At 44.3% G+C, this 23,156-nt stretch overlaps 2 protein-coding genes and 1 pseudogene across 3 annotated transcripts in view; 1 reads left to right on the top strand and 2 right to left on the bottom strand.

The window, feature by feature from the left end:
• The window catches only part of LEPROTL1 (leptin receptor overlapping transcript like 1), a 39,446-nt gene extending 18,679 nt beyond the window's left edge, over positions 1–20,767 (top strand). The window contains exon 4 of the mRNA XM_039461045.2: positions 19,744–20,767. Within this exon, the coding sequence (XP_039316979.1) occupies positions 19,744–19,974 (231 nt within the window). The 3' untranslated portion in view covers positions 19,975–20,767. The remainder of the gene's footprint in view (positions 1–19,743) is intronic.
• LOC101050425 (meiotic nuclear division protein 1 homolog pseudogene) lies at positions 13,195–13,953 on the bottom strand (annotated as a pseudogene). The gene has a single exon (XR_012513375.1). The product of XR_012513375.1 is annotated as a meiotic nuclear division protein 1 homolog pseudogene (transcript).
• On the bottom strand, positions 14,105–15,094 carry MBOAT4 (membrane bound ghrelin O-acyltransferase MBOAT4). Its single transcript, XM_039461115.2, has one exon. It carries the CDS (start codon positions 15,092–15,094, stop codon positions 14,105–14,107), a length of 990 nt encoding a protein of 329 aa, XP_039317049.2.
• Positions 20,768–23,156: the final 2,389 nt, after the last annotated feature.

Raw genomic sequence — 23,156 nt, 5'->3', positions numbered from 1 at the left:
TGTTGGAGGCTAAAAGTTCAACATTAAGGTGTCAGCAGATTCAGCTTTTTCTGAGACCTCCCTCCTTGCCTTGCAGATGGCCCGTTCTCCCTGTGTCCTCATACAGAAGTGTTGGGATTACAGGTGTGAGCTGCCACTGCACCCTATCTAGTTTTTTTATGTAAATTTTATAATTCACTTGTCAATTTCTATTTTTGTGTCTATGTCCTAATTGTCTGATTTTAGAGGGATGCCAGTCATATTGGACTAGGGCCCATTCTAATGACCTCATTTAACCTTAATTACATCTTTAAAGCCCTATTTTCAAAAACAGTCACATTCTGAAGTACTGAGGGTTAGGATATGAATTTTAGAGGAGCACTACTCAGCCAATAACAGATATATATGAAAATATTAATTAGATGTTTTTAAAATATGGAGAATTTTTTAATGATTTTTTTTTTTACAAAATTGCTTATAGGTCAGGGCTGGTGGCTCACATCTATAAGCCCAGCACTATAGGAGGCCAAGGTAGGTGGATCACTTCAGGTCAGGAGTTCAGGACCAGCCTGGCCAACATGGCAAAATGCCATCTCTACTAAAAATACAAAAACTAGCAGGGCATGGTAGCACATGCCTGTAATTCCAGCTACTCGGGAGGCTGAGGCAGGAGAATGGCTTGAACCTGGGAGGCAGAGGTTGCAGTGAGCCGAGATCGTGCCACTGCACTCCAGACTGGACAAAATAATAAATAAGTGTTTTTAATGCTGCACATTAAACTACCTCAAATAAAATAATAAAATTATAATTGATTGTCATTATTAATAATAATTTTTGCCCCAAGCAAGTTTCTGAAAAGGGTCCAAAGAGCTCATCCCTTTAAAGCAGATTCTGAGTTGGAAAATCTGTTAACAGTTGCTTCCTCTGTGACAAGCATAAAAGAACAGGGTGGATCCAGCTCTCCCCCAGCCATTCCGGGAAAAATAGAAGGTTAAGAACTATCGTAAGACTGCAACAGATGTTACGTGATACTCTTTCAGTTGTAAAATATAAAGGAGGCAAAATATAAATGATCGCTTAATAAGTTGTATATATTTGTATATGCATATATATGTATATATTTTTAAACTCTGGTAACAAAATACTTAACATGAAATCTGCCATCTTTGTTTTGTTTCTGAGACGGTTTCTTTCTCTGTCCCCCCCGTCTAGAGCGCAGTGGTGCAATCTCAGTTCACTACAACCTTCACCTCTCCAGCTTGAGCAATCCTCTCATCTCAGCCTCTCGTGTAGCTGGGACTACAGTCATGCGCCACCATGCCCAGCTAATTTTTGTATATTTTTTTAGAGATGAGGTTTTGCCATGTTACCCAGGCTGGTCTCGAATTTCTGGGCTCAAGTGATCCACCAGCCTTGGATTTCCAAAGTGCTGGGATTACCGGTGTGAGCCACTCCACCCAGCTTTTTGCTTTTCTTTTGAAGCGGGACTGGCTGAAATACCAACTTAAATTATTAAGTGTACACTTTGGTATTGCTGTGTACCTGCATAATTCTATACAGCATATCTCTAGAACTTTTTCATCTTGCTTAACAAACTCTACTCCCATTTCCCCCTCCTCCTGCCCCGTGGCAGCCACCATTCTACTCTGTTTCTGTGAGTCTGACTCTATGTACCGCCTATACATGGAATCATGTAGCATTTGTACTTCTGGGACTGGTTGATCAGCTGTATTTTGTGTACTGACTCCCATCCCCTTTTACCACAGGAGCCTTGAAACTAGATTTTCTCAGTTCCCTTACCTCCAGGGTTCTGTGTTTCCTCTGCATATTGTGTTTTGTGTGTTTTGCTGTTTATTTTTTTGATTTACTTTTTTTTTTTTTGAGACAGAGTCTCACTCTGTCGCCCAGGCTGGAGTGCAGTGGCGCCATGTCGGTTCACTGCAACCTTGGCCACCTGGGTTCAAGCAATTCTCCTGCCTCAGCCTCCCGAGTAGCTGGGATTATAGGCACACACCACCACGCCTGGCTAATCTTTTGTATTTTCAATAGAGACGGGGTTTTGCTACGTTGGCCAGGCTGGTCTTGAACTCCTGAGTTCAAGTGATTCGCCAGCCTCAGCCTCCCAAGGTGCTGGGATTACAGGCATGCGCCATCGCGTCCGGCCTATATATTGTTAATAAGATAAACTCATAAGATTCCTTAGATACCTGAAGGAAAGCAAAAGACTTCCTTTCTCTGCCTGCAGTGGTGTGTGGGCTTTGGTGTGTTTGTTCTGGTGCTGCAAAGACTCCATTGCACTGTTTTTACCAGATGTGGGAATATGTGATTCTGGCATGGTTTCTTGGCCTCTGGATGGCAGTAGAAATGTCCTGATAAGGGTGGCAGGTCTAACAGGAAAGCTGGTGGAGGTCCCCTTACCTTCTGCTCCCCCAAGCATTCTGGTGATTTCTTTTTTGTTTTATTTTTATGTTAAAAAAAAAAAAAAATTAGGCCGCACAGTGGCTCACCCCTGTAATCCCAGCACTTTGGAAGGCCAAGGCGGGCAAAATCACTTGAGGTCAGGAGTTCAAGACCAGCCTGGCCAAAATTGTGAATCCCCATCTCTATTAAAAATACAAAAAATTAGCAGTACCTGGTCGCACGCGCCTGTAATCCCAGCTACTCAGAAGGCTGAGGCAGGAGAATCTCTTGAACCTGGGAGACAGAGGTTGCAGTAAACCGAGATTACGCCACTGCACTCCACCCTGGGCAACAGAGCAAGACTCCCTCTCAAAAATAAAAATTAACTTCCAGTGTCAAGGTAATTCAATGTGGAATCATCTTTTCAATATGATTCTGCTGGGATAACTAGATACCACATGCAAAAGAATGAAATTGGACCCCCTATTTCACTCTGTATTCAAAAATTCACTCAAAATTTGTATGGTGAATGGAAATTCCTGTATCTGACTTTTCTCTTCCTTTTCTACCCAGTAGTCTCTTGTACACTTGTTTTCATATAAATTTTTTAACCTATACAAAAATAGAACTCCCCATCAACCAGTTTCAACAATTCTCAACATGTGGCTGTTCTGTTTCATCCACATATTCCCTATTCTCTCTATCTCAGATTATTCTGAAGCAAATCCAAGACATATAATTTAATCTGTGGGTGTCTCTAAAATGTGACCCTTCCTTATTCTAAAAAAAACCCCACAATATGATTATTACACCTGAAAGAGTTAATAACCAAGTTTTACTATCCAGTTAGTGTTTAAATTTCCCTAAAAATCCTTTCAAAGTTTATTCATTTGAATCAAGATCTAAACAAAGTCCACATATTTACATAACTATATAAACAGAAAAAAAAATTATACAAATAAAATGTACTTAAGGTCAGGTGCATATTTAAGAAATGGGGAGGAAATTACTTTTGCTCTTTTCTTCCATCCTGAACAGGATGTTCCCTTGAATTCAGATCATTACCATGAGTGTCACCCACTAGGAGTTAACATAACGTTCTTTCTACAGGGAAATGCCATCTAAGTTCTAAACAAACAATTTAGAAGCAACATTGTGGAAAGCATTCCTCTAGTAAATTGAGAATGCCACAAAACATCACCTCACATGTCCTCGGGCTAATGAATCCACCAAAGGCACTCAACATAACATACCCAGATTGGCCGTAAAACTAAACCAAAGTATCACTTGAATCTTAGTATCACTTGAATCTTAAGAACTGCACAAATTCCCTGCAAGGAAAACATAGATACATACTTAATTATCTCAACTGTTGTAGCTTAAAAAGTGTTTCTGAGCTGGGCGCGGTGGCTCAAGCCTGTAATCCCAGCACTTTGGGAGGCTGAGGCGGGTGGATCACGAGGTCAAGAGATCGAGACCATCCTGGTCAACATGGTGAAACCCTGTCTCTACTAAAAATACAAAAAATTAGCTGGGCATGGTGGCGCATGCCTGTAATCCCAGCTACTCAGGAGGCTGAGGCAGGAGAGTTGCCTGAACCCAGGAGGCGGAGGTTGCGGTGAGCCGAGATCGCGCCATTGCACTCCAGCCTGGGTAACAAGAGCGAAACTCCGTCTCAAAAAAAAAAAAGTGTTTCTGAACAAAAAGGTGCCGCAAGAACCAAGAAAGACAAAAAGACTTCCTTAGAAATCATCTGACATCAAGGCCTGGTGCAGCAGTTCACACCTGCAATCCCAACACTTTGGGAGGCTGAGGCGGGCAGATCACGAGGTCAGGAGATGGAGACCATCTTGGGCAATATGGTGAAACACCATTTCTACTAAAATACAAAATAATTAGCTGGGTGTGGTGGCGCGCACCTGTAGTCCCAGCTGCTCAGGAGGCTGAGGCAAGAGAATTGCTTGAACCTGGGTGGCGGAGGATGTGTGAGCCGAGATCGTGCCACTGCACTACAGCCCTACAGACTGGGCAACAGAACAAGACTCCATCTCAAAAAAAAAAAAGAGAGAGAGAGAAATTATCTGACATCTCTAGCTATTGTTATGATTGTCCCTGGAAATGAGGCCAAAGCAGATTAATAAGTATTTGATGGTTATGAACTGCCAAATATAGGCTGAGAAATTAGACCTACTATTCAGGAAAGAAAGAGAGAAGTTAACAGTGTTTTCTTAGTAGGAGAGAACTATTGTCAACTCTCAGTTTTTTTAATGAGCCACAAAAATATCACTTTGTTCTTTTATACAATAGAAAACAAATGGAAGGAACATAATAGGAAATGCTGGCTGTTTATAAAGAACCTTAAGCCCTCAGCAGATTTTCTTCCAACGCTTTCTATAAAATTCTTGCCGGATGAATAGAGCCAGGTTGGGAGATGGATACCTTACTTTTTCTCCTTAATGTGTTGAAAAATTAATAGAGCACTTACACAAGCATAGTGCCTTCAGTTTTAAAATTAAATCCTCTAAAACGATATTTGATCCACATCCTGTTTTGGCATACTAGGAAACTTGAGCACTAGAGGGAATTGCGTGGGTCCCACAGTTGGCCCGTGTTAGAACTAGGGCCCAGCCAGAACTTTTGCCTTCAGGAGAAGGGTTCAGGCTGCTTCCCCATGAGATGGCTTTGCTAACATCAGAATCAGCAGTTATCAGGAAGAAAATGCTGAAGTCGTCATGGCCATTTTACACTATCGTCTCTCTTTTTTGAGACAGTCTTTGTCGCCCAGGCTGGAGTGCAATGGCGTGATCTTGGCTCACTACAAACTCCACCTCCCGGGCTCAAGCAGTTCTCCTGCCTCAGACTCCCGAGCAGTTGGAACTACAGGCGCCCATCACCACGCCTGGCTAATTTTTGTATTTTTAGTAGAGATGGGGTTTCACCATGTTGGCTAGGCTGGTCTCGAACTCCTGACCTCATGATCTGCCTACCTCGGCCTCGCAAAGTACTGGGACTACAGGTATGAGCTACAGCTCCCAGCCTTCCTTTTTTTTTTTTTTTTTTTTTTTTTTTTTTTTTTTTTTGAGACAGAGTTTCGCTCTTGTTACCCAGGCTGGAGTGCAATGGCGCGATCTCGGCTCACCGCAACCTCCGCCCCCTGGGTTCAAGCAATTCTCCTGCCTCAGCCTCCTGAGTAGCTCGGATTACAGGCATGTGCCACCATGCCCAGCTACTTTTTTTTTTGTATTTTTAGTAGAGACGGGGTTTCACCATATTGACCAGGACGGTCTCGATCTCTTGACCTCGTGATCCACCTGCCTCGGCCTCCCAAAGTGCTGGGATTACAGGCTTGAGCCACCGCGCCCGGCCCTCAAACCCTTTTATAATCAACATTAATCCTTGGATGAGGGTGGAATTCTCATGATCTAACTATAGCCATGCTCCCCATAATGACATTTCAGTCAATGACAGATCACATATATGACAGTGGTCCCATAAGATAATAATGCAGCTGAAAAATCCCTATTGCCTAGTGATGTAGCTGCTGTGTTAGAACTGTCTGTGTTACTCAGTATAGCAACATGCTATGCAGGTTTGTGGCCTAGGAACAATAGGCTATACCAGAGGCCCCCAACCTTTTTGGCACCAGGGACCGGTTTTGTGAAAGACAATTTTACATGGACTAGGGGGTGGGAGGGGGATGGTTCAGAATGATTCAAGTGCATTACTTGTATTGTGCACTTTATTTCTGTTATTATTACTTGTAATATATAATGAAATTATTATACAGCTCACCATAAGGTAGAATCAGTGGGAACCCTAGGCTTGTTTCCCTGCAAGCAGACAGTCCCATCTGGGGGTAATGGGAGACAGTGACAGATCATCAGGCATTAGAGTCTCATCAGAAGCACGCACAGTTCACAATAGAGTTCGCACACCCATGAAAATCTAATGCCACTGATCTGACAGGAGGCAGAGCTCAGGCAGTAATGCGAGCAATGGGGAGTGGCTATAAATACAATGACGCTTCAGTTGCTTGCCTGCCACTCACCTCCTGCCATGAGGCCCAGTTCCTAAGAGGCCATGGATCAGTACTTGGGGGTCAGAGACCCCTAGGTTATACCATATAGCTTAGGCTACTAGACTGGCCTAGGTCTAGTAGGCTAGACCATTCAGCTTTGTGCAAGTCCACTCTATGACATTCATACAATGACAAAATAGCCTAACAATTCATCTTTCAGAATGTGTCTCCATATTAAATGACACATGACTGTACCTTCCATTAGGCACCACCTCCCAACACTGCTGCTCTGGGGATTGCATTTCTAACACAGAAACTTTAGGCGATGCATTCAAACCATACCAGCCTCCTTTTCCAAGTTCTTATGGAATTGATGAATCCAGTATAGATGAATCAACATACTGAATGAGTATCAGTGAAGTCTTCCTGTGGTTTGCTTTATGAAACTACATGGATAGAAATATGCTAAGGTTGGATTGTCTCCTTTGGAGAAGTTTAACTACTGGAGTGGATTGCTAAACCTGGGACATCCATTAAAGCCACTGCCTGCCTGTTGATCATGACAACTGTCTACAGATTAAGAAGGAGGCTAGCTCAGCTTAATAGCTGCTGTGATTCAGAAGGATGGTGCTGCACCATGAGGGTAGCTTATCCAGAATAGTTTGTTAACAGGGAAGCCCAGCATTATGGGAGGCTGAGGTGGGAGGATCACTCAAGGCCAAGAGTTCAAGATCAGCCTGGCCAACATAGCAAATCCCCATCTGTACTAAAAATACAAAAAAAAAAAAAAATTAGCTGGGCATTGGTGGGGCATGCCTATAATTCAAACTACTTGGGAATCTGAGGCATGAGAATTGCTTGAACTCAGGAGGCGGAAGTTGCAGTGAGCCGAGATGGCGCCACTGCACTCCAGCCTGGGTGACAAAGTGAGACTCCGTCTCAACAAAAAAAAAAAAAAAGAAAAGAAAAAACAAAATAATATGCTGACAGATGACCTGAGTTCTCATGACACTTCCTAAATGATGTCATTTCAATCTATAAATAATGGAGTGTTTAGTTCTTTGCTGCTCTTAGAAAGACTAATGCTGTAGCTTTCTGCTAAACATTTTCTTATTAAGCTTTGCCAGCATCCTGAACTTGTTGGTTTTTATGGCTTAGTGTACCCTCCTCTTAGGTATTTCTTAATCACCAGACTCTCAGACACTATTTTCAAACAAATGAGTAAGGCTCCCTGGAGGTCTGAAAGAGCTGCCAAACCCTTCAGAGTGATTTGGCTGATGAAAGTGGGAGCCAGAGGTCAGGAGGTGTGTGCTCATTGAGGGCTGTTTCCATGGGTTCCTGGGCTCTAGTACTTGGTCCACAGAATTGAGTTCAATTGTCCAGGGCTACTGCCAGCAAGACAGAGACTGCCAGCCCCGTCCTTGTGTTTGTAAGGATAGGCACAATTTGTTAAAATAGTATTCTATTTTTGGGAGGAGGCAAATGTGGGAGGATCGCTTGATCCCTGGAGTTCAAGGGGGCAGTGAGCTATGATTGTGCTACTGCATGCCAGCCTAGGTGACAGAGTGAGACCCTGTCTCAAAAAAAAAAAAATACATCATACACACACACACACACACACACACACACACACACACACGGGTGCGCGCGTAGATATATTCTGCTTGGGCCAATAAATGCGCCAAAACAAGATAGAAAGCAGGGGTAACCCCAGGGTTAGTTCTAGATCAAGCAAGAGGAAAAAAAGCATCAAATTCAGATCTGGAAGCGAGGTCAGAGCACATTAATGAGAGGTTATTCAAAAAGGATAGTGATTGAATTTTTTTAAAAGAGGGGTGGGGTGTTAATAAGCAGGTGCTACCAGCCATGTGGCAGAGGGAATTCAGGAACAGTGGGCAGAGTCTTGGAAGTAACAGAATGGGTAACGCAGGATAGGGCAACTGTTTCCAAATGGGAGGGAGCAGCGGGGGTGGAGTTGGGAAGTGAACAAGTTAAGACCTAACAAAAGAAACAGGACTGGAGGGAGACAGTCTGTTCTCTGCCCGTCTTGGATCCAGGCTGTCCTCTGTGCAGACAGATGGCTCCAGTCTACATCTCTGGCTCCAACTTCTCTCCTTAGATCAATTCCCACAAATCAATTTCTTTTCTTTTCTTTTTTTTTTTTTTTTTGAGACGGAGTTTCGTTCTTGTTGCCCAGGCTGGAGTGCAATGGCATAATTTTGGCTCACTGCAATCTCTGCCTTCCAGGTTCAAGCAATTCTCCTGCCTCAGCCTCCCAAGTAGCTAGGATTACAAGCGGGCACCACCATGCCCAGCTAATTTTTTGTATTTTTAGTAGAGACAGGGTTTCTCCATGTTGGTGAGACTGGTCTTGAACTCCCAACCTCAGGTGACCACCCCCCTACCCCCTACCCCCACCACCTCTGCCTTCCAAAGTGCTGGGATTACAGGAGCAAGCCACTGCACCCAGCCACAAATTACTTTCTACTGTCTAGAGAAATGTTCCTTCTACTACCGTCCAGAGAAATGAATCATTCTCTACAGGATGAAAATAGAAAAAGAAGGAAGCAGATGTCCTGGACTAACCAATCAGAGGAGTAGAAATTACCCCTGGCCATCAGTGGGGACATAGATTTGGAGGGCAGATTGCATTTTTAATGGCTTTGTTAACCAAGTTTTTTTTTTTTTTTAATTTAACATTTCTTTCATGAGCATTTCTCTAATCATGAATAGTACTCACTTAAAAAAATTACTGGGCTGTGCACGGTGGCTCATGCCTGTAATCCCAGCCCTTTGGAAGGTCAAGGAGGTTGGATCGCTTGAGCTCACGAATTCAAGACCAGCCTGGGCAACATGGCGAAACCCTATCTGTACAAAAAATTAGCCAGGCATAGTTGTGCACTCCTGTGTTCCCAGCTACTTGTGAGGCTGAGGTGGGAGGATTGCTTGAGCCCAGGAAGCAGAGGTTGCAGTAAGCTGAGATCATGCCACTGCCCTCCAGCCTGGGTGACAGAGCCAGACCCTGTCTCAAAAAAAAAAATTATTGAAGTGTAACATATATATGGAAAGCTGTACACATCTAAAGTGTACATCTCGAAGGATCATCAACTGGAGACACTCATGTAGACAGCTTCCCAAAAGTACCCCAATAAAAAGCACTTTTTTTTGTGGCAGAGTCTCTGACTATTCCCAACTCTGGGAAACCCCATTTATCTACTTTGTCTCCTCTGAGCTGCTGAGTATGGTGAAAGAAAGTACAGAACCCTCCTGATTAAGGCCACTACAACTTTTGGGGGTGTGTGTGTGTGTCTGTGTGTGTGTTTTAATACAGATGGCGTCTCCCTATGTTGCCCAGGCTGGTCTCAAACTCCGGGGCTCAAGAGCTCCTCCTGCTTCAGCCTCCCAAAGTGCTGAGGTTACAGGTATGCGCCACTGCACCCCACCAAGGCCACTACAAATCCTTGCCATCTCTGTTTATCAAGACCCTCACTGCTTATCATGTTACATTCTGAGTGCTAAGACTGGGCTTGTTGTTTGCCTTCATGTTAATCAGTAATATTCATCTATAACTTTCTAAGTGATCTATAGTTTCCAACTTAGTATCATCTTTGTGAAGTTTAAATGATTCAAAGTGTATTAGTCTGTTCTTGTACTGCTATAAAGTACTACCTGAGGCCAGGCGTGGTGGCTTACACCTGTAATCCCGGCACTTTGGGAGGCCAAGGTGAATGGATCACTTGTGGTCAGGAGTTCAAGACCAGCCTGGCCAACATGGTGAAACCCCAGCTCTACTAAAACTACAAAAATTCGCTGGACATGGTGGCATGTGCCTGTAGTCCCAGCTACTTGGGAGGCTGAGGCAGGAGAATTGCTTGAACCTGGGAGGTAGAGGTTGCAGTGAGCTGAAATCATGCCACTGAACTCTAGCCTGGGTGACAGAGTGAGACCCTGTCTCAAAAAAAAAGAAGAAAAAGAAGAAGAACCACCCGAGACTGGGTAATTAATAAAGAAAAGAGAAGTTTAATTGGCTCATGGTTTCACAGGCTATACAGGAAGCATGGCTGTACAGGAGGCCTCAGGAAACTTACAATCCTGGTGGAAGGTGAAGAGGAAAGAGGCACATTTTACATGGCTGGAGCAGGAGGAAGAGAAGGACAGGGGAGGTGCTACACACTTTTATAAACAACCAGATCTTGTGAGAACTCACTCACTATTACAGGAACAGCAAGGGAGAAATCCACCCCCATGATTTAATCACCTCCTACCAGGCCCCTCTTCCAACACTGGGGATTACAATTCAATATGAGATTTGGCGGGGGGGGGGGGGACAAAAACTCAAACCATATCAAAAAGCTTATTTGCAATTTTATATTTTGAAAAGGATGAGAAGGATGGGTTTGGAATACTCAACAAGCTGAAATACCTGTACAATGCTTTGTATGGTGGGATAGATGTTACCCTGGGTAAGCAGATGATTTTATGTAGCACACAAACAGTTTCTTTTATTTGAATGAGCATGTTATTTCTTTTAGTGAGTACTAGAGTAAAATAGAATTAGCAAACCAAACCCAATTTTCGTCACTGCCATTGCTTAGAAGAGGGGTAAGTTTTATAAGTAAGTTGAATTAAAGTTTATTAAAGAGCCGGGCGCGGTGGCTCAAGCCTGTAATCCCAGCACTTTGGGAGGCCGAGGCAGGTGGATCACGAGTTCGAGAGATCGAGACCATCCTGGTCAACATGGTGAAACCCCGTCTCTACTAAAAGTGCAAAAAATTAGCTGGGCATGGTGGCACGTGCCTGTAATCCCAGCTACTCAGGAGGCTGAGGCAGGAGAATTGCCTGACCCCAGGAGGCGGAGGTTGCGGTGAGCCGAGATCGCGCCATTGCACTCCAGCCTGGGTAACAAGGGCGAAACTCCATCTCAAAAAAAAAGAAAAAAAAAAAGTTTATTAAAGAAAAATGGTAATTACATAGGAGTACAGGTGACCTGCAGATGTGGCAGTAATTTCTAAGTGCTAGTTAAGTGACATTGCTACTGCATAATTTAGAAGTCCTAATATCTTTCTTTTTTTTCTTTTCTTTTTTTTTTTTTCAGACAAAGTTTTGCTCTTGTTGCCCAGGCTGGAGTGTAATGAGACGATCTCAGCTCACTGAAACCTCTGCCTTCTGGGTTTAAGCAATTTTCCTGCCTAAGCCTCCTGAATAGCTGGGATTATAGGCATGTGCCACTACTCCTGGCTAATTTTGTATTTTTAATAGAGACTGGGTTTCTCCATGTTGGTGAGCTGGTCTCAAACTCTGACCTCAGGTGATCCACCTGCCTTGGCCTCCCAAAGTGCTGGGATTACAGGCATGAGCCATTGCACCCAGCCATCCTGACACCTTTCTCTTGTTGTATTTTAAATCCTAACAGAGGAAGTTATATAGGATATGCCAAGAAAACAAGAATCAAACTCACCCTCAAAGTTATATTGAAATAATGTTTACTTCCCGTTATTGATCTCTTTATAAGGCATGTTTATGAGTCAGCTTTGTATTTAACAATTATGTAAATAGTTGTCATGTCTTAGGTGGGTTTTCAGTTTATTAACATAAATCTGGGAATAATGTCAGCCATTCTATTTTTAGGACAAATTTTTTTCAAATTTTCAAAAAAAATGTTTAACAGATGGGGTCTCCCTCTGTCATCATAGGCTGGCGTGCAGTGGCACAATCACAGCTCGCTGCAGCCTTGAACTCCTGGGCTCAAGAGATCCTTCTGTCTCAGCCTCCAGAGGAGCTAGGTCTTTAGGTGCATACACCATGCCCACCCAATTACATACATATATTTTTTGAGACAAGGTCTTGCTACCCAACCTGGTCTCAAACTCCTGGCCTCAAGTAATCCTCCCACCTCAGCCCTGTAAAGTGCTGGGATTACAGGCATGAGCCACTGCACCTGGCCCACATTTACAAATTTAGACAAAATTTTCAAACTTATGAATGGGTATGAATCTCTAGTTGACATAACAAACCAATATGATAATGAGTTAGGTTTTGTTTTGGTTTGGTTTTGTGTTGCTAAAGTTCCCACTCCAGGATCAGGTGGGCCAACTGAACACTCAATTTTGGGGTGTCTATATATAGAGTATTTGCCATCTGGTTCATAGCACCTTGTGTTTTTATGTTTCACTTTACTTAATCTTTGCTTCCACATCTAGGCCATAAACCTTAAGGGAAGAAACCACATCTTTTTCTTTTTGTATCCTCAGTACCAGCAGAAGAGCTTGCTAAAGTCGACACACACATCCATACTGCAAGTCATTTGGTATATTCATCCAAAACTTTAGAAATTTTTTTATTATGAAAACATTCAAATGTATGCATCACGGATGCATCATTTGGTGCTGAGTGTATGATGGACTATATTGTTTGCTGCGAACGACAGCAAGGAAAACTGAGCCGGTCCCCAAAGCAGAAAACTGCTCAGGGTGTTCTAAAGTAGTAAACAGTATGTATATATCACACACCAGTTAAACTAGTTCTTTAAGCATGGGATATATGACCCTGCCCCCATGGCTCCCTCATGGAGAATGCTTTCTAGTTTGTCTTTGATCAGTGGTAAGCAGGCACCAGCTACCTGCCTAGTTTATTTTTGTTCTATGAGAAAACACAGAACACCTGTTCGTTAATAATAATCACCTGTTCAGAGAGAATAAATATGTGGGTCAAAGTTTGCTTGAGGCTTTCAACGTGGAAGGCTGTTAGCCCTGATAGTCTCACTTTGCACTCTATCTTTGTGTCTTTTTTTTTTTTTTTGCATTTTACACTTTATTTAACATTAATAAAAGGATACATACAGTTACAGGCAAATGACAATTCAGTACACTTATTTAGAAATAGTTTAAAATTTACATCCTTCACCACCATGGAATATTTTAGTCTATGTAGTCAAAGTCTTCTGGAATTCCAAAAGTTTTATCAATTTTATTTTCTTCAAACGCAAATTTTCTTTTGGCCCAAGATTTTATTGCAAATATGTTATCAGTCCATCTGTTAGCAGCTTCTTTGGCTACTTTATTCGCTTGGCGTATTTCTTCCACGACTTGTGGGTCACAATCTTTGTATTTTTCTACTTCTGCCTTTAGTTGTTCCCTTTGGTCTCGAAGTGAAGAAAGTTCTTTTGCCAGCATAGTTCGCTCTTCCATTTCACATCGGCCAATTTTCGCTTTTTCAATGCTTTTCTGTAGGCTTGCATGCTTTTGGCTTCCCTCAGATAACTGAGATTCCAGAGCCTCCAACTTCCGTTTCCTTGCATGAAGAGCTTTACTTGGAAAAGCCCAATAATAATTAGAAGTTCCGATCCTCTCACAGTCAACCATACTATCATCAACTAAGCTTTGAAGGACTTCTTTTACTGACATAGAAGTAATGCCTTTCTCTTTGGGAGCAATCTTCTCCAAGTCTTTTAATTGAAATACATCTTTTGTTTCAAAAAATATTTCCATCATGCGAGTTCTCTTTTCTTCTGCACTCAATCCTTTTTTCTTTGACATGGCGCCGGCGCGGGGACTTCCCTGTGTCTGTTTCTTAATTCCTTCAGCACCACCTGTGGGTGCTGGGTGGGGGGCGGGAGGGGCGCTGGTCTTTATGACTGAGCTGGTCTCAGTAATCTGGTACTTTCTAAACTGTTTCATGGGTGTATAAGATGAAAGCCAGGGAAAGATGTCAGTTACATTTGTGCTTTCTCTTCACCAATAGCAAAAGCAGAATACAGTACACCATGGGAAAGACACTGTTGTAAGAATTACAGAGCAACCAGAGAGAGGAAAGGCTCCTGACCTCCACAGCCAGCATGATGTAGGCAATGATCAACTGGGTGTGGGCCCAGGTGAGGGTTCTATAGAACAGCCTCATCGGCCAGGATCTAATAAACCCATTGGCAAAGGAGTGAATCAGGTAGTCAGCTTCCACCATCACAGCCCAACAAAGGAAACCAAACACCTGTCCCGGATGGAGTCCATGCCACCAGGCAGAGAAGGCAAATGTCTGAAACAATGGCCAAGCCCTGCTGTTCTGGAATACAAGTCGTCGGAGCCATTGAGCTGTGCTTTGGTTCCACTTTCTTGCAAACACGGATATCCTGTGGGTTCTTTCCAGGGTCCAGATGTCTGCATCAGGGACATATTCCTTCTCTCCAGACCTCTGACCAAACTCAGACCCAAAGCCTGCTGCATGGAGGAGGGAGTCGTCCAGGATCCACTGGGAGTAGTAGGTGAGCTTGAAGAGCCCAGCTGTGGTCCACATGACATAAATGCACTCAAATCGCTGGCAATCAGTCAGTCCCACTCCTGCACCCACCACCCTGCTCACAGCCACGTTTAGGCACTCTAATCCAAGAATCTGCAGACCCCTCCAGCTCAGAGTCCAGAAAGAGTGCCTGGGATACAAACCACTGGACCCTTGAACACGAGCCTGAAACTGCTGGAAGGAGCACAAAGAGCCTCCCAGAAGAGCAGGGAAAAAGAGCAAGTAGCTGAAGTAGGGCAGTGCCATACACACATGCTCAGACAAAGAGCTTCTGCTCCTGATGATTCCAGATGCTATCTCCACTTTTCCCTCACAAACGTCCAGAGAGAGGGACGTGACCCTCTGGGTCAAGAGCATGAGAGAAGAAAGAGTGACGCAGAATCTGCAAAAGAATTTTTTAAAAAACATAAAAACACTCTGTATTTATTCTCTCTTAGTCTGTTATACATGATCTCACAGGAAATAGTCAGCTCTGCTCAGCTAAGATTAATCTCATGGCTTGCAGGACCCCACAAAGAGTAAATCTTAAAATAAAATAAATCTATCATGTTTATTTATTTATTTTATAGAGATGATTCTTGCTATGTTGCTCAGGCTGATCTCAAACTCTTGGGCTTAAGCCATCTTAAGTAGCTCAATTCGAGTGCATCTATGTCATGTGGACCACAGCCCGTCTCAGCCTTCCAAAGTGCTGGGATTATAGGCATGAGCCACCGCACCAGCAATATTTACAGATCTTAAGTATACAGTGGAGCTTAAGTCTAGAAAAATATACCCCAAACTTTTAAGAATAGTTACCTCTAGGGAATGAGATTAGCCTAAGAAGATCTTTCACTTTTTGCTTTGTTTGAATTTTTGTAATAATCATGTTTTATATAAAAAGTATATGTATATCTGTGTTAATATGTGTGTATGTATGCATATATATTTTTTGTTTGTTTTAAAGAAAAGATTAGATGCACACATTTACACTCATGTTCAACTTGAGCTTCCCAGGGATCTCAGAGATTCATCCCATCTTCTATCCTGAAATCTTCCATCCTGAATAGGAGAATTTGCGTGCGAAGTTTTACTTTGATAGCTGAAGACTCTTGAATTAATTCAGAAGCACACACTACCCCAGTTTGAAAGTTGTGAGAATAAAAATGAAATCATGGCTGGGTGCAGTGGCTCACACCTGTAATCCCATCAGTTTGGGAGGCTGACATGGGTGGATCCCTTGAGCCCAGGACTTCAAGGCTGCAGTGAGCTGTGATTGCACCACTGCACTCCAGCCTGGGCATCAGAGTGAGACCCTGTCTCAAAAAAAAAAAAAAAAAAGAAAAAGAAAAAGAAAGAAAGAAAAGAAAAATCAAGTCACTTGTGTTAAAAAGGAAAACGAAACAAAACAATTCTGAAAAACAGCCAAGGAAAGTTCTAAAGAGAGGGTTCTCAATGCTTGTATGTCTGATAACAAAAACTACCACAAAGACTGCAAAAACCACTGCAACCCTACACAAAAAAATACTTTTGTGTGATGCGATCACCTGCCCAGCCACTGCCTGCCCAACCACAGACTGGCATCACCCTTGTCATTGATCCTGTACTCAAGGATAATGATTTCAAAACAGTTGTGTAACACTTCTCATTTTTCCCTTAAAAATCTTTGTCTTCCTTTACCAACCTGAATACACACATAGTTTACTATGGCACACATATTCCCACTGTAATTCCCTATTCCTAAATAAGCATCATTTTCTCTTTTTGTTTCACTTTTTTTGGAGATGGATTCTCGCTCTGTGGCCCAGGCTGGAGTGCAGTGGCGCAATCTCAGCTCACTGCAACCTCTGCTGCCTCCTGGGTTCAAGTGATTCTCTCAATCTCCCAGAAGCTGGGATTACAGGTACAGGCCACCATGCCTGGCTAATTTTTGTATTTTTAGTAGAGACAGGGGTTCGCCATGTTGGCCAGGCTGGTCTCGAACTCCTGACCTCAGGTGATCTGCCAGCCTTGGCATCCCAAATTGCTGGGATTACAGGTGTGAGCCACTGGACCCAGCCATAAGCATCATTTTCTTTTCTTTTCTTTATGTTGTTCCTGATACACTGTCTCACTCTATCACCCAGGCTAGAGTGCAGTGGCACCATCTTGGCTCCCTGCAACCTCTGCCTCCCAGGCTCAAATGATCCTCCCAGCTGGGACTACAGACATGTGCTACCACGCCTAGTTAGTTTTTGTGGGTTTTTTTGTAGAGATGGGATTTTGCTATGTTGGCCAGGCAAACTCCTGACCTCCAAGTTGGTCTTGAACTCCTGGCCTCAAGTGATCCACCCACCACAGCCTCCCAAAGTGCTGGGATTACAGGTGTGAGCCACTGCATCTGGCCCCATCATTTTCTTTTAGGGATCCTCTTTCTGTTTGTTATTTAGGGTGACATCCGGTGGGATAAAGTAAATGGGGAAATTAAACATTAGTCAAAGATGCAAATAAGAGAATGACAAGGAACAATGTGGGAAATAATGATTATAATATTTCCAAGAAAGGCCAATAAAGATCAGGCTCAGAGGCCAGGCGCAGTGGCTCAAGCCTGTAATCCCAGCACTTTGGGAGGCCGAGACGGGTGGATCACGAGGTCGAGAGATCGAGACCATCCTGGTCAACATGGTGAAACCCCGTCTCTACTAAAAATACAAAAAATTAGCTAGGCATGGTGGTGCGTGCCTGTAATCCCAGCTACTCAGGAGGTTGAGGCAGGAGAATTGCCTGAACCCAGGAGGCGGAGGTTGCGGTGAGCCGAGATCGCGCCATTGTACTCCAGCCTGGGTAACAAAAGTGAAACTCCGTCTCAAAAAAAAAAAAAAAAAAAAAAAAAAAAAAAAAAAAAAAAAGATCAGGTTCAGAGACCTGGGAGAAAACTGCCATAGAGGAGACAAAAACTGAGTAGTGAAGGGAAGATAGGAAGCTGAAGATTTTCAATATGAACCAGCCCCTGACTGTAAGACTCTGCCTAATGTGGGATTTGTACTGAGGAATGGATCACAGTGTGTGCTCAGCCATTAGCAATTTGAACTATAGTCTTAACCAATCACCTGAACTCTTACTGCTTTATCATCAAAGATCCTGCTGGCAAGATTATTGAGGAGAACAATGAATGAAAATTAGGCTGGGTGCAGTGGCTCACACCTGGAATCCCTGCACTTTGGGAGGCTGAGGTGAGGTGGGCTGATCACTTGAGCCCAGGAGTTTGAGACCAGCCTGGGCAACATGGTAAAACCCCATTTCCACAAACAATATGAAAATTGGCCCTATGTGGTAGTGCATGCCTGTGACCCCAGCTACTGAGGAGGCTGAAGTGGGAGGATCACTTGAACCCAGAAGGTCGAGACTGCAATGGATCATGAGCATGCCATTGTGCTCCAGCCTGTGCAACAGAGCAAGACCCTGTCTAAAAAACAAACAAACAAACAAACAAACAAAATTTGTAATCCCAGCACTTCGGGAGGCTGAGGCTGGTGGATCACAAGGTCTGGAGATCAAAACCATCCTAACACAGTGAAACCCCGCCTGTACTAAAAATACAAAAAATTAGCCAGGTGTGGTGGCACATGCCTGTAGTCCCAGCTACTCGGGAGGCTGAGGCAGGAGAATCACTGGAACCCGGGAGCAGAGGCTGCAGTGAGCAGAGGTCACTCCAGCCTGGATGACAGAGCAAGGCTCCATCTCAAAAAAAAAAAAAGCAAAGAAAATTACAATGACACACTCTACAATCAGGAACTCGAACACTGTCCTGCGGAGAGAAAATAGTCTCCCAACTGCTGCTGTTTCTGTGTCTGAAGATTTAAGAAAAACTGACCAGCTTACTTGACTGATTCTCACGGAAAGCAAGGCAGCGTCCAAATGCCACCAACCCCTGGCTCCCTCACTCTCTCTTATGGACTGAATGTGTGTTCCCCCAAGTTCAAGTGCTAAGGCCTCACCCCAGTACCTGAGAATATGTGGCGTGAGGGTCTTTAAAGATGTGATTAAGGTTAAATGAGGTCATTAGGATGGGCGCTAATCCAATATGCACACAATCCTTATCAGAACAATTAGGATGCAGACACACACAGAGGGGCGAACATCATGAGGACCCAGGGGACACTGCCACCTGCAAGCCACGAGAATGGTCTCAGATAAACCCAGTCCTGCTGACACCATCATCTGGGACTTCCAGCCTCCAGAACAGTGAGGAAATGAATTTCTGTTGTTTGAGCCACCCAGCGTGTGGCACTGTGTGATGGCAGCAGCCCTGCCCGACCAGCACAACCTCCAGTTCCAGGTCTGCTCCAGCCTCCCTCACATCCAGCCAGATCCTGTTCAACTTGCCCTCCCAGCCCCATCAGGCCCCGGCTCCCTACCGACATCCTGATTCACTCCATCTCATTTGGTACTTCCTACACCCCACCCACCTGCCATCTTGCCTTTTCCTTATAGCAGCCAACCTAAAGACTTTCGTGAAAATAGTCTCTTTTTTATTGAGACAGTGTCTCCCTCTGTTGCCCAGTCTGGAGTGCAGTGGTGTGATCTCAGCTCACTGCAACCTCCGCCTCTCAGGTTCAAGCGATTCTCCTACTCAGCCTCCCGAGTAGCTGGGATTCCAGGCATCCGCCACTATGCCTAACTAATTTTTGTATTTTTAGCAGAGACAGGGTTTCACCATGTTGGCCAGGCTGGTCTTGAACTCCTGGCCTCAAGTAATCTGCCTGCCTCGGCCTCCCCAAAGTGTTGGGATTACAAGAGTGAGCCACCATGCCCGCTGAAAATAGTCTTAGCAGGAAATTAAAAAAGGATTCCGGGTATAGTCAGGATGGCAAAGCAAGTGAACCAACTGCAGGCTAGAATCAGATAGGTGACCACCTGGAGCATCACAGCCTCTGTGCTCCGAGGGACCCTGAAGCCAATTGTGATCATCAGAGAGAGCCAGGATCATGAGATCTCAAGATCGCAAAGCAGTGTTTCCTCCTCTCATCTCAGGGATCTTGCTGATTCACGATAACACTTCTCTAGATTGTAATTAGCTCTTGATTTCTGTTTTCTAGATGGGGTGCCTGCCCTTCTTCAGCAAGATGGGAACAGCTGAGTCTGAAGGAAGTAAAACACTGACACAGCAGCTGCTTCTCCCAGCAACCGCCATGGGAAGATTGATACCTGCAGGCGGAGTGTCCACTCAACCCGTGCTAAGGCTGGTAGACGGTGCTGAGTCACTTCCAGGCAGGCCTCCTCTGTGGGCTCTGGGATTCCAGCTTCACCCTCCCTCTCAGGCACAATGACAACTACTGCACAGTGCCAGACACTGCAGCACGTGGCAGCGATGATTAGTCACAGAATCCCAATTTATATTCCTTCTAATCAAACTGTCATTGCATACATAACTGAGACAACGAAAGAGATCTGACCTAACAAACTCCATCTTGCTTCTAACATCCAAAGCTGTCCTTGTTCATTCCTGGGACTCAATTTGGAAGGAACTTAGTTTATAGCTTTTAGTTAAAACAAAGACAATCACAGCCCTATCCCAAAACAAACACCCTTCTTGCTTGGAAACTAGACAGCCTTTGTAGGACTAACAAATTAGCAAATGATCAGAAATTATGGCTTAGGAGTCATGCAGCTGGAGATGACAAGATTCCAACCCTCTCCAAATTGTTCCCGGGGATAACATACTATCGTAAGGCCTACGATCAGTGCTTGAGATATTTTGCAGACCCTGCCCTTGATGGATCAGCTGGCACTACTCAGATCAATAAACTGGCTCATTTTATCTTGCAGCCCCACCCAGGAATTGACTCAGGGCAAGAAGACATTTCATCTCCAACCCAACCAATCAGCACTCTCAACTCACTGGTCTCCCCCTACCCACCAAATTATCCTTAAAAACTGATCCCCAAATGCTCGGGGAAACTGCTTATGATTACTCCAAATGCTTGGAGTAATAATAAACTCCTGTTTCCTGCACAGCCAGCTCTCTGTGAATTATTCTTTCTCTATTGCATTCACCTGTCTGTCTAGGTAGTAGAGAAGGTGAACCCATTAAGCAATTACACTAATATTCACAACAATCTTAGGCTGAGCACAATGGCTCACACCTGTAATTCCAGCATTTTGGGAGGCTGAGGCAGGTGGATCCTGAAGTCAGGAGTTCCAGACCAGCCTGGCCAACATAGTGAAACCCCATCTCTACTAAAAATACAAAAACTAGCTGGACATGGTGGTGCACACCTGTAGTCCTGGCAACTTGGGAGGCTGAGGAGGAGAATCTCTTGAACCTAAGAGGCAGAGGTTGTGGTGAGCTGAGATCTCACCACTGCACTCCAGCCTGGGCAATAGAGCAAGACTCCATCTCAGCGTAGATGTACAGCGTACCGAGGCGTACATCTAGTCTAGATGTACAGCGTACCGAGGCGTACATCTAGTCTAGATGTACAGCGTACAGAGGCGTACATCTAGTCTAGATGTACAGCGTAGCGAGGCGTACATCTAGTCTAGATGTACAGCGTACCGAGGCGTACATCTAGCCTAGATGTACAGCGTACCGAGGCGTACATCTAGCCTAGATGTACAGCGTACCGAGGCGTACATCTAGTCTAGATGTACAGCGTACCGAGGCGTACATCTAGTCTAGATGTACAGCGTACCGAGGCGTACATCTAGTCTAGATGTACAGCGTACCGAGGCGTACATCTAGTCTAGATGTACAGCGTACCGAGGCGTACATCTAGTCTAGATGTACAGCGTACCGAGGCGTACATCTAGTCTAGATGTACAGCGTACCGAGGCGTACATCTAGTCTAGATGTACAGCGTACCGAGGCGTACATCTAGTCTAGATGTACAGCGTACCGAGGCGTACATCTAGTCTAGATGTACAGCGTACCGAGGCGTACATCTAGTCTAGATGTACAGCGTACCGAGGCGTACATCTAGTCTAGATGTACAGCGTACCGAGCCGTACATCTAGTCTAGATGTACAGCGTACCGAGCCGTACATCTAGTCTAGATGTACAGCGTACCGAGGCGTACATCTAGTCTAGATGTACAGCGTACATCTAGTCTAGATGTACAGCGTACATCTAGTCTAGATGTACAGCGTGCCGAGCTGATGTACATCAAGTCTAGATGTACAGCGTGCCGAGCTGATGTACATCTAGTCTAGATGTACAGCGTACATCTAGTCTAGATGTACAGCGTACATCTAGTCTAGATGTACAGCGTGCCGAGCTGATGTACATCTAGTCTAGATGTACAGCGTACATCTAGTCTAGATGTACAGCGTACATCTAGTCTAGATGTACAGCGTGCCGAGCTGATGTACATCTAGTCTAGATGTACAGCGTACATCTAGTCTAGATGTACAGCGTGCCGAGCTGATGTACAATCTAGTCTAGATGTACAGCGTACATCTAGTCTAGATGTACAGCGTGCCGAGCTGATGTACATCTAGTCTAGATGTACAGCGTACATCTAGTCTAGATGTACAGCGTGCCGAGCTGATGTACATCTAGTCTAGATGTACAGCGTACATCTAGTCTAGATGTACAGCGTGCCGAGCTGATGTACATCTAGTCTAGATGTACAGCGTACATCTAGTCTAGATGTACAGCGTGCCGAGCTGATGTACATCTAGTCTAGATGTACAGCGTACATCTAGTCTAGATGTACAGCGTACATCTAGTCTAGATGTACAGCGTGCCGAGCTGATGTACATCTAGTCTAGATGTACAGCGTACATCTAGTCTAGATGTACAGCGTGCCGAGCTGATGTACATCTAGATCTAGATGTACAGCGTACATCTAGTCTAGATGTACAGCGTGCCGAGCTGATGTACATCTAGTCTAGATGTACAGCGTACATCTAGTCTAGATGTACAGCGTGCCGAGCTGATGTACATCTAGTCTAGATGTACAGCGTACATCTAGTCTAGATGTACAGTACATTCTAGTTATAGTACATTCGCCGAGCTGATGTACATCTAGTCTAGATGTACAGCGTACATCTAGTCTAGATGTACAGCGTGCCGAGCTGATGTACATCTAGTCTAGATGTACAGCGTACATCTAGTCTAGATGTACAGCGTGCCGAGCTGATGTACATCTAGTCTAGATGTACAGCTACATCTAGATCACTAGTCTGATGTACAGCTGTGCCGAGCTGATGTACATCTAGTCTAGATGTACAGCGTACATCTAGTCTAGATGTACAGCGTGCCGAGCTGATGTACATCTAGTCTAGATGTACAGCGTACATCTAGTCTAGATGTACAGCGTGCCGAGCTGATGTACATCTAGTCTAGATGTACAGCGTACATCTAGTCTAGATGTACAGCGTGCCGAGCTGATGTACATCTATGTCTAGATTACATCGTATCTAGTCTTCTGTCTAGATCTAGGATGTACAAGCGTAGCATCTAGTCTAGATGTACAGCGTGCCGAGCTGATGTACATCTAGTCTAGAT

The sequence above is a fragment of the Saimiri boliviensis genome, chromosome 13, assembly GCF_048565385.1.
Source record: "Saimiri boliviensis isolate mSaiBol1 chromosome 13, mSaiBol1.pri, whole genome shotgun sequence".
NCBI classification, from domain to species: domain Eukaryota; kingdom Metazoa; phylum Chordata; class Mammalia; order Primates; family Cebidae; genus Saimiri; species Saimiri boliviensis.
Note: the sequence above shows the minus strand (reverse complement) of the source record. Positions and strands in the feature narration are given on the sequence as shown.

Excerpts from the sequence above, each read along its gene's own strand:
- MBOAT4 (XM_039461115.2), bottom strand. The coding sequence starts at position 15,094 with ATGTTTTTTAAAAAATTCTTTTGCAGATTCTGCGTCACTCTTTCTTCT.